The sequence below is a fragment of the Ranitomeya variabilis genome, chromosome 2, assembly GCF_051348905.1.
Source record: "Ranitomeya variabilis isolate aRanVar5 chromosome 2, aRanVar5.hap1, whole genome shotgun sequence".
NCBI classification, from domain to species: Eukaryota; Metazoa; Chordata; class Amphibia; order Anura; family Dendrobatidae; genus Ranitomeya; species Ranitomeya variabilis.
Window position 1 is genome coordinate 275,799,364 of NC_135233.1, and position 12,029 is coordinate 275,811,392.

General features: G+C 43.0%; 1 protein-coding gene across 4 annotated transcripts in view; it reads left to right on the forward strand.

Annotated features, from left to right (window-relative positions):
- Positions 1 to 3,571: 3,571 nt before the first annotated feature.
- The window catches only part of DLG3 (discs large MAGUK scaffold protein 3), a 372,427-nt gene continuing 363,969 nt past the window's right edge, over positions 3,572 to 12,029 (forward strand). For 3 of the 4 annotated variants that reach the window (XM_077284968.1, XM_077284972.1, XM_077284973.1), the window contains exons 1-3: positions 3,646 to 3,691; positions 3,836 to 3,967; positions 5,621 to 5,712. In XM_077284968.1, coding sequence (XP_077141083.1) covers positions 3,661 to 3,691; positions 3,836 to 3,967; positions 5,621 to 5,712 — 255 coding nt within the window. In that variant the 5' untranslated portion in view covers positions 3,646 to 3,660. Of the gene's footprint in view, positions 3,692 to 3,835; positions 3,968 to 5,620; positions 5,713 to 12,029 lie in introns of all 4 variants that reach the window. The other variant, XM_077284969.1, reaches the window with a different exon arrangement.

A 12,029-nucleotide genomic window follows, 5' to 3' on the forward strand; every position in this document is an offset into this window, starting at 1 on the left:
ATACGCATGTGGAATTGGCATGCGTATTTCCGCTAAACATTAGCGTTTTGCAAGCATAATTAGCTTGCAGAATGCTAGCGTTTTCCAAGCGATCTGTAGCATCACTTGGAAAAACGATTGACAGGTTGGTCACACTTGTCAAACATAGTGTTTGACAAGTGTGACCAACTTTTTACCATTGATGCTGCCTATGCAGCATCAATAGTAAAAAGATATAATGTTAAAAATAATTAAAAAAATTAAAAAATCGTGATATTCTCACCTTCCAGCAGCACCCATAGCCTTCCTGATCCTTGCGATGCTCCCGGCAACTCCTGTTCCCAGCGATGCCTTGCGACAATGACCCCAGATGACGTAGCATCATGCGAGACCGCTACGTCATCACAGGTCATTGTCGCAAGGCATCACTGGGAACGGGAGCTGCCGGGAGCATCGCTAAGGTCTGGGCTGGATCCGGGGGCCGCCAGAAGGTGAGTATATAGCTATTTTTTATTTAATTATTTTTTAAGGGCCTGGAGGTGAGTCTCCTCTCCTCCACCCTGGGTACCATCCACACATGATCCGCTTACTTTGCTCATGGTGGGCATAGCCCCATGCGGAAAGTAAGTGGATCAATGCATTCCCATGTATGCGGAATCGCCGCAATTCCGCACAAATAATGAGTATGCTGCGGATTTTTCCGCGATGCAATTCCGCCGCGGAAAAATATCCAGCATTAGCACAGCATTGCGACATCCAAGATACAAAAGTAAATTTTGCCAGTTGCGTCCCCCCGGAAAGGGATGCGCTCATGCTGCAGTGTCAAAACATGCTTGAAGACAATTATGACAGTAGTTTTCCCCAAGAAAGCAGTGCATCGCAATGATATGCGTTGACCACAAGTCATCAACGCAAAAACATTAACAGCCTTGCAGCACTGGAGTCCTGTGTTCTAAAACCACCAAGAACCGCATCTGCATAGAGTTTGTATGTTCTACCAGTGTTTCCTCCCGGTCCTTATTTTTTTACCCACACTCCAAAGACATTCAGACAGTAAATTGAGATTGCAAGTCCCAATGGTGACAGTGCCAGTAATGTCTGTAAATGTCTGTAAAGCGAATGTTGAATTATTGGCGCTATATAAGTGATAAAAAAAAAAACATTTGAAATTGATGCTCAGCCACACTCAGGTGACACAAATATCAGTTTTGTAGATTACTATTGTCAGAAAAATCTAAGAATAGTAACACGGGTAGTTGACTCAAAGAGAGTGGAGGACTACCGGTATCAGAGACCTACTGCTACAGGCAACACACATGAAGTAGACCCAACTATGAGTCTACACATTTCCAAAAATGTAATGGCAGACACCAACAAAGTGGCATCAATTTCATCACAGTAGAAATAGTATAATAGGGACCAATACGTCTTCCACTACAGCCAAACCAGCAGTTGGACACCTAAGCAGGACTGTTCACATTTCCACAAATTAGTGTTAAAATCAGCATCAGCAGGCACAGAAGCCACACTAAAGATATCACAGACTGCAATTACGCGAGAACAATGCTGCACACTAAAAATACAAAATCAAGTAATAGAAGTTGTCAGTTGTCTTTGGATAGGATGTGACATTGTTGGTTCACTAGTGCTTTCCCAAACATTTACCACCTACCCCACATACACCTTGAACACAAAGCCTAATTACCCCTCCACCACGACCTCATTTTTTTCTCAGTCATGTTGCTCAGTTAGTGTGCTAGGAGAACAGTATTTGCAACAAAAAATTAGATTTTTTGCTCTGCATCACCTCTGCACACAGCTGAATTTCAGCAGCACTAAATGAGAAGGTGAAATATGGCGTGCTTAGTTGCGTTAGTCATAGATTAAAGAATTGTTTCAGTGTGGATGAGGCCTGTATAACATTGACTAGATACTCCAATTTCAAAGTGAGATCTCCCCTACTGTATGACGTTAGTAACAGAAGAAAGAATTGTTCAAGTGTGGATGAGGGCTGTATATCAAAGAAAATATAATCCAAAAAATGTTACATTTAGATCTCCCCTACTGTTTGACATTGGTAGCCGACAAAAATCTTTTGGGCCTGTATAACATTGACTAGATGCTACAAAAAAATTCAAAATGAGATGTCCCCTACTGTATTACATTACTAATAGAATATTTTTTTTGGCTTGTCGATCATGCCTGTATAACATAGACTAGATGCTCCAAACAATTTAAAAATTAGATCTCCACTTCTGTATCACGTTAGTAACAGAAAACAAATTTTTTTAGTGTGAATGAGGCCTGTATACTCTAGAAGATTTTCCATGGCGTTGGATCACCCTCTTTCCTACACAGTTGCTGCTGGGATGGTGTATGTTTGCATGAGAAATATAGCCGACATGTCATTAAACAGATCAGGAAAAGAGGCATGACGACAGAGGAATGGGAACATACAACAGGGAGGCTATGGGAAGTATGAGATCCAAGATCCAGCCTACAACGATTAGTCATTTACCTACTAGCAATTACCAGAGATCGTTTGATGCTCGTCAGAAGATAGGCGCAACAGATGCGCGTCTTAAGCTAGGCATAAAAGATGCCTATGAGAAATTGGTTTCCAAAGATGCACATAATCAAAACAATTTCAACCTCAGATCTCTGCTGCTGTATCATGTTTGTAAGAAAAAATAAAAATTATTTAATGTGCAACAGCTCTGCACACCGAACAATTTAAATGCCACTAAATGACAAGGTTGTATATGGTGGGCTGTATCATGTTTATCAACAGAAAAAAAATCATTTTTTTTAATGTGCGTGAGGTCTGCAGACAGCTTCATATCACCGCCACAAAATTACAACGTGGAATACGGCGGGTTGTATAATGTTAAGCAACAGAAAAAAATATTATTTTTTTTAAATGTGCATGAGGTCTGCAGACAGCTTCATATAATTTCATATCACTCATCACTATTAATCACTCCCCAGCCCATTGATTGACAGCCTGCTCTGCACACACATTGCACACAAATACTACACAGCAGACTGTCAATCAATGTGCTGGGTAGTGATCACGGCGTACTTACTGTGCAGAGAGCAGTAACTATTACAGTTCCCTGCACTGCTCTAATAACTGGAAGACAGCAGCTGCAGGAAGAATATCGTTTCACATTTTCCGTGTAGCCACTGTTCCGTTAAAATAGCCAGGCATAAATTAAATGCTATTTACTTGCAGATTACCCCTATTTCTGCATGTAAATAGGGTTTCTGAAGGTGACAAATTCCCTTTAAAAAATGAGCATTTGATTATTAGCCTAAATAGACATAGCACAGCATCCAGACTTGGTTTTATGTGCCATGCAGTGTGCACTCGCTGAAATAAAGTGATACCATGTAAATAGTTGTAGCACAGTCATGAGCAGAACTGAGTCCTGTGATAATATGAGCTTAGCGTAGGCGGATGCTGTGTTAGTGATTATAACTGGCCTGCTCTTGACTTTACGTGTATGTGTTCAGGGCAGTCACTGACTAGTAATTGCAGATCCCTGTTTGCAGTTGCACTTTGTCCTACTTTCGCTAAACAAACTTTCCAGAAGCTGATCTGGATCAGACAAGGAAGCAGCTCTGGTGCTAGTGGAGGAAAAGACACCTCATTCCTATACATCACAGGCTGCTGGTGTCATGAACAACCCCTACATGTCTTCTAAAAGAGGTAAGAGTCTTTTCTCAGTGTTCCGTACCCCAGCCAATTCCTAATATCGTCAGTCAAATGCAATTCATTCTTGTAACCATCTGTACTACCAAAGCACCTGTATACCCATAGGTACAATAATATATTAATGCATGTTTTCTACAGATACTCAGAGGGCTCTGCACCTGCTCTGTTCTTACCAAGCCAAACTCTCTGCATCTGGACAGAAGATGCTCAGAGATTCCCTAGAGGAGGTGACGTGTATGCTGAGAAGTGACCTCTTCCAGGCTCTTCTGGGTATGAAACTTTTTTAACACCTTTATAAAACAATGATCAATGAGAATAATTACAGGTTATGTATAAATACTATATCCTTAACATAGAAGTAACTGCAGAAAAACTAGCGAAAATCATTTACTAATGGGAAAGAGTAATCGTTGTTTTAATTATTATTTCATAATTCAATTGTACACATGAAAATAAGAATCTCTGTAATATATCTCATCAGAGAAATCTGTTTTTCTTTTTTTCCTCCTCCTGGACTGATCTTTTATGGTCAACCAAATAAAATCTGTCTTCAGTTAATGAAGATTTTCATGTTAAGGGTAAATTCACACAGGGCGTTTTTGCTGCTTTTTTTGTGCAGCAAAACCTGATCTTCTTGGCAGGAAAGAAGCTGTGTCAAAAAAGCAGGTTTAGGTGCGTTTTTGCTGCATTTTTTGCTGTGTATTTTGTGTTTTTTTCTCTCTTTGTTCATGCTAATGTTCTTTGAATTTTCAGCAGCAAAATGCAGCAAATAATGATACCTGCGTTTTTGCAGCATTTTTTCAACACCCATTCAAGTCAATGGGTGAAAAACGCTGAAAAAAACGCAGCAAAAATGCCGTGTGTGAACTTACCCTAAAGATACAGGAGATGACAGTTGGTGATCATAAAATTTTATGGAGAGAGGAGGGTCAATGGGGAGGAAGTGGGAGGAGCTAGAGGTAGACATAGACATGCTGCTGCATGTTCTCCTGAAATTACATTTATACTTTAATATTAAAAGTTTAAATTGTAACCTGTTGTTTCAGGAGAACTTGCGGCAGAACGTCTGCGGTGGCCTCTAGTTACTCCTTCCTCCTCCCCCTCTCTTCTCCATAGAATATTATGAGCAGCAACTGTCATCTATCTGAATGCGGATATTCAGTCCTGGAGGAAAAAGAAACACATTTCTTTGATCAGATATATTACAAAGTTTCTTATTTTCTTGTGTACTATTGATTTATAGAAAGAAAAAATTAAAGCAATAAAATCCTTACTAAAACAATATAGTGATGTAACGGTTAATATTGGTTGCAAAGGTTTGTGGTGTGAGTTTCCATAACAGGTTGATAAGAGTTAATGTCCTGTAAATCAGGCTATGGTTGAAGAATTCAGAGTTATTTTCCCAGGAAGGGGGAGTCCAGGGGATTAGAAGAACAAGGGAGGCATAATAGTGAAAATACTTTGCGATATTGTAAGATATTTTGTAGGATAGCTGCATTCATTAAAATAATAAACATTAGGATAATTAGTAATTGGAACAAAGTAAAATCTGTGGTGTAAATGATGGCAGTGCTAGACTCAGATACTTTTTTTTAAACTCTAGTTCTTCTGGTTGAACTACAACAAAATAACAGGACACACATTAACTATGGTGTCAACCATCACCCAGGTCACCCAGGTCGTGCCCAGATAATTCTCCAAAATAAGTGGTGTCCTTCAACCACCTGATATCACCTATTATTATTGTTCTAGATGTAAGTTCTCCATTTTTGTAAGGGGAAAAGCATATTGAAAATGCAATTGTCAATTGAAAATCCGGGTTCCAACATCATAAAATGCATGCCCATCTGACATTACAAAGACATCCTACATTTTTTTTTCCAGATTACTTGTGAGTGTGACACCTTAGGTTTTGTTTTCCAGATATACAAGAGTGTTATGAATTAACGCTGAATTCTTCAAACACTGATGTAACTGAGAGACCAAACCTAGACCCATTCAAGGAGGACCAGCAGGTAATCCAGCTTGGTAGTTTAATGAAGAAAATTATAACGAGAAATGCAAACATATTGGGGCAGACGCATTAATTTGCCTATCAATAAATATGGCAAGATTTGACCCATAATGCAGTTTTAGACCTATTTATTATGCGTTTTTGATATTTTGCAAAGATGGCAGCCGTGGGTGGGGGCTGTTCGACAGGTCCCACCACTGTTACCAGTATGTCACAGATGAAACCGGAGAGATCAAGTAACTGGCTGACAAGTGACGGACGAGGCCACGGCTGTTTCCACTACTTTGCCAGTTATTGGAGAACTCACAGTGAGCGCATGGTATATACATCTCCAATTCCAACCCATGGAATATATATATATATATATATATATATATATATATATATATATATATATATATATATATATATATACCCTGGTATGGTCACTGCCAGCTCCACAATAACAGAAAAAATGAACAACCACTAGCTGCCATCACCAATCGTTTATACAGACTGATTGGACACTCGTTACAGGTAGTGTATCGATTCAGGGGTGCGGTTTATAGAGCAAGAGCAACAGAACTATTAAATTTTATATATTTAATCCAAAAAGCTTGTCAAGGTTTGTAAAAAAAATTACAAGCATGATAAAAAATGGGAACGAAACAATACCCTAGTGTAGAGGGTGCCTTTTAAACAGGATGCCTCCCAGCTATTGGCTGGGAGCGATTTTGCAGGTGTGTATGCTGGCCCTTTAGAAACAAGGCAGCACGTGCTAGGCGCATTCCCAGGAACTGCGGCAGGCACAACACCAGAAAGCAGGTAGAATGCCGGGGACTATGCCGCGTGGTCGCTGCTGTGAGTATGCCAGCGTCCCTGCATGGAGGGGGAAGGGGAACCATGCAGGAGCACCGGCAATAGGGCTACAACATGTTCAATGAGAGGGGAACATGTCACCAACCTGGAGATTTCTGTATGTGAGCCACCCGCCAGGGCCATGGGGTGCTCGGTACTGGGTCCTGTCGTTAAAGAGGAGGTCACGGTGGCGGCGATGTAATCCGTGGCCCTGGGCCCCAAGTAAAAGTGGAACTGTCTTTAAAGGGGATGTGAAAATAATAAAAGTTCATGACACCACCTGTGGTTTTCAGTCAAGAGTCACCAACGCTGCATAAAAGGGGTCCTCTGGGGGCGATAGTGCTGCAGCAAAGATGGTGTCGCTTCCCACAGTTGAAGCGGGGTCCCCAGGGCTCCCGGTGTGTTTGCCCAGAGTGGTGTGGTGCCAGAATAAACAGAGGACACAGGATTACAGTCTCTTTACCTGGTTTACTGGTTGTAGTAAGCCACAGTCCAGGGTACCAGCAACAGGTGGTGATGTTATGCGGCTGGCCTGGAGGCAAAGGTGGATCCCTCTCCCAGGTGAGGTTTGTAAGCCTTCCTGCTTGTGCTCTTATGCGAGGTCCTTGCTGCCTGTGGCTCCCTTACAAAGTCCTCTCTCTCCTGTCCTGTGACAGTAACCTGTTTGGTGGGCAGTGAAAGCCTTTTTACAGGGTCTCTATCATGACCCTCTGACTCTCTGTTTACTGCTGCACCTTCAGGTGTGGGTGTGGACAGACGACTTGCAATCCTCTGTCATTCCTGTTCTGCTGTGAGACCTGGAGTACGACACAGCCTCAGGCTCCCGGTGCCCGATTTCGGCGCTTTAGCTTAGAGGGTGCCCGGTCTCAGTTCCCCTCCAAGCTCCTTTCTTCTCCTTTACTTCTCCTCTCAAATGCTCACTATCACTGCAACCCTTCAGGTTCTCTTTCATCCTGGAGCTGCAGCACACACCTTGCTGCACAGCCCCACTCTGTGCTCTCACTCCTCTCTCCTCCACTTCTGCTACCAACTGCCTAACTCCTCCTCCAGACCAGAATACATATATCTGGGGAAGCTCCCCTGAATCCGGGTTCAGAGCTCCTCCTTCTGGACTGGATTCAGAATGTGTTGTGTTGTGAACTCTGTTTTTGGGCTCCCTCTTGTGGTCACAAGTGGTACTGTGTGAGTGCTGTCTTTGGGCTCCCACTGGTGGCTCTTTGTGTCATTCTGCAGGTCTGAGGCTGGATCAGCTGTCTCGTTATCTGTTAGCTGGTTTCTTACTTAGCTCACCTGGACTATCAGTTGTTGCCTGCTGTCGATGTGTTCAGTGCTGTTTTGATCTCTCCTGAAGTCCTTCGCTATCAGTCTCTTCTAGAGAAGCTAAGTTTTCTGTTTGGTTATTTTTTGCTCATCAGTGTTCAATATGTTCCTTGGTTATTTATTTGTCCTTGTCCAGCTTGCTAATATGTGATTTCCTTGCTTGCTGGTAGCTCTAGGGGGCTGAGTTTCTCCCCTCACACCGTTAGTTGGTGTGGGGGTTCTTGAATTCTCAGCGTGGATATTTTGTATAGGGTTTTTTACTGACCGCACAGTTCCCTGCTTGTCTTCTGCTATCTAGTATTAGTGGGCCTCATTTGCTGAATCTGTTTTCATTTCAACGTTTTGTATTTTCCCCTTACCTCACCGTTATTATTTGTTGGGGGCTTCCTATATCTTTGGGGTCATTTCTCTGAGGCAAGTGAGGTCTTACTTTCTCTATAGGGGTAGCAAGTTTCTCAGGCTGCGTCGAGACTAGTGTTGAGCGATACCGTCCGATACTTGAAAGTATCGGTATCGGAAAGTATCGGCCGATACCGGCAAAGTATCGGATCCAATCCGATACCGATACCCGATACCAATACAAGTCAATGGGACTCAAGAATCGGACGGTATTCCTGATGGTTCTCAGGGTCTGAAGGAGAGGAAACTCTCCTTCAGGCCCTGGGATCCATATTAATGTGTAAAAGAAAGAATTAAAATAAAAAATATTGCTATACTCACCTCTCCGACGCAGCCTGCACCTTACCGAGGGAAGCGGCAGCGTTCTTTGTTTAAAATTCGCGCTTTTCTTTCCTTACGTGAAGTCCCAGCTTGTGATTGGTCGCATGCCGCCTATGTGGCGGCGACACAACCAATCACAGCAAGCCGTGACGTAATTTCAGGTCATTCAGTATTTTAAAATTACGCTCCGGCTTTGTGATTGGTTGCGTCGCAGTCACATGGGCGACGCAACCAATCACAGCAAGCCGTGACGTAATTTCAGGTCCTTAAGGATTTTAAAATTACGTCCCGGCTTTGTGATTGGTTGCGTCGCAGTCACATGGGCGACGCAACCAATCACAAGTCGTGACGTCACGGGAGGCTGGACACGCGCGCATTTTAAAATGGGCGCGTGTCCAGCCTCCCGTGACGTCCCGGCTTGTGATTGGTTGCGGCGCGGTCAACCAATCACAAGCCGGGAGGCTGGACACGCGCGCATTTTAAAATGGGCGCGTGTCCAGCCTCCTGTGACGTCCCGGCTTGTGATTGGTTGCGGCGCGGTCAACCAATCACAAGCCGGGAGGCTGGACACGCGCGCATTTTAAAATGGCTTCCCGGCTTGTGATTGGTTGACCGCGCCGCAACCAATCACAAGCCGGGACGTCACGGGAGGCTGCACACGCGCCCATTTTAAAATGCGCGCATGTCCAGCCTCCCGGCTTGTGATTGGTTGACCGCGCCGCAACCAATCACAAGCCGGGACGTCACGGGAGGCTGGACACGCGCCCATTTTAAAATGCGCGCGTGTCCAGCCTCCCGGCTTGTGATTGGTTGACCGCGCCGCAACCAATCACAAGCCGGGACATCACGGGAGGCTGGACACGCGCCCATTTTAAAATGCGCGCGTGTCCAGCCTCCCGTGACGTCCCGGCTTGTGATTGGTTGCGGCGCGGTCAACCAATCACAAGCCGGGAAGCCATTTTAAAATGCGCGCGTGTCCAGCCTCCCGGCTTGTGATTGGTTGACCGCGCCGCAACCAATCACAAGCCGGGACGTCACAGGAGGCTGGACACGCGCCCATTTTAAAATGCGCGCGTGTCCAGCCTCCCGGCTTGTGATTGGTTGACCGCGCCGCAACCAATCACAAGCCGGGACGTAATTTTAAAATCCTTAAGGACCTGAAATTACGTCACGGCTTGCTGTGATTGGTTGCGTCGCCGCCACATGGGCGGCATGCGACCAATCACAAGCCGGGACTTCACGTAAGGAAAGAAAAGCGCGAATTTTAAACAAAGAACGCTGCCGCTTCCCTCGGTAAGGTGCAGGCTGCGTCGGAGAGGTGAGTATAGCAATATTTTTTATTTTAATTCTCTCTTTTACACATTTTTACATTAATGTTGTTTCGATACCGATACCCGATACCACAAAAGTATCGGATCTCGGTATCGGAATTCCGATACCCGCAAGTATCGGCCGATACCCGATACTTGCGGTATCGGAATGCTCAACACTAGTCGAGACGTCTAGGATTTCAGGCACGTTCACCGGCTACCTTTAGTGTGTTCGTTTAGGATCAGAATTGCGGTCAGTCCAGTTACCACCTCCCTAGAGCTCGTTCTATGTTCAGTAACTTAGCTAGTCCGTTTTGTGATCCTCAGCCACTAGGATCATAACAGTTTTGCATGTAGGTGCTTTACCTGGTAAAGGAAATCCTTCTTGCCTCCAAGCATGACATCACCCTCCCCGAAAGGAAGGCAACATCTCTGCAACAACTGGTTACCTGGGGTGTTATATTTGGATGTAAATTTTTCTCTATGACAGATATTATGTTTTCACGTTAATTTTGGAGAACTATTTATGCATTATTGACTACAGCAAAGCCTTTGACTGTGTTGATCACCAGAAACTTTGGAATAACATGAAGGATATGGGTTTGCCAAACGATTTGATCAGCCTCATTAGGAACCATTACATCGACCAAAAAGCAACAGTCTGAATGAAACATTGCATGGTTCAAAGTAGAGCAAGGCGTCAGCAAGGCTGCATCCTATCACCATTTCGCTTCAGTTTCTCTTTGATTTAAATGCAGAAGCCATTTTCTTTCTTCTTTCCAAAAAAGAAGAAATCAAAATTGCTGGACAAATCATCAACAATCTTAAATACGCAGACGATACAACATTGATTGCAACAAGCTTAGATGGAATGAAGGAGTTATCACGGAGTGTCAAGATGGAAAGCTTGAGCATGGGATTGCTACTCAACACAAAGAAGACAAAGATATTGTCTTCTGCCAGGTTTGACGTGGACGCATTTGAGATGAAAAACGATGCACTGGAAGTTGTAAAGGACTTCAACCTACTTAGATCGATGATCACTTAGGATGTTGCGACGACACCGGAAGTCAATAGGAGAATTGCTAAAATTTTGACCATTTTTCTTTGTCAGAAAAAAATACAAAATGTATTACTTGGAAATTCGGAGACATGTCAGAAGTTTATAGAATAAAGAACAATTTACATTTTACTCAAAAATATACCTATAAAGAAAAAAATCAGAGAAACTGAACATTTTGCAGTGGTCTCCTAATTTTTGTCAGAACTGTATATGGCACTTAAGGACAATATTTTATGATGTCCCACATCATATTACTGCTATAGGTTTTATTGCAGCCCTTGGAATTTATTCAGTCTGACAATGTGGCCCTTTAAGCCTAAAAGGTTGTGCACTTCTGGTTAAAATGTAAAAATGTGTACCAAACTGCACTATAAAGCGTCACAAAATAAGTCAACCAATATGTGGTGCAAAACCAAAACTAGACAAACGTGTCTAAGCATGCTTAAAATGTATCAGTCCGCATGAGCAATTGTGATAAATTTGGCACATTTTCAGACTTTCTAGTCTATGTTTGCACTATCTAGGTATTGGATGAAGCAGTGAGCAGAGGCCATGTAGCTTTGTCCACCGCCATATACCATGGAGTGTAAAAGTTTTGGCACCCCTGGTCAAAATTACTGATATTGTGATCAGTTAAGCAAGCTGAAGATGAAATTATCTCTAAAAAGTCAATATAAAAGATGACACATTTCCTTTGTATTTTAGGCAACACAAATATATAGTCATTTGTTAAATTTTAAAAATTACAAAAAGGAAATTGGGCAGATGCAAAGGTTTAAGCACCATTTGAGCTGTGTGCTCAGAAAACTTTAAACAACATTTCAGACCTTAATTAGCCTTTTAGAGTTATAGCTTGTTCATTATCATCGTTAGGTAAAGCCTAGTGATGCAAATTTCTCAGCTTTATAAAAACTCAGTCTCCTCTAACCTTGTGCCAAAACACAGCAGCCATGGGTTCTTCTAAGCAGCTGCCTAGCACTCTGAATATGAAAATGGTAGAGGCCCACAAAGCAGGAGAAGGCTATAAGAAGATAGCAAACAGTTTTCACGTTGCCCTTTCCTCAGTTC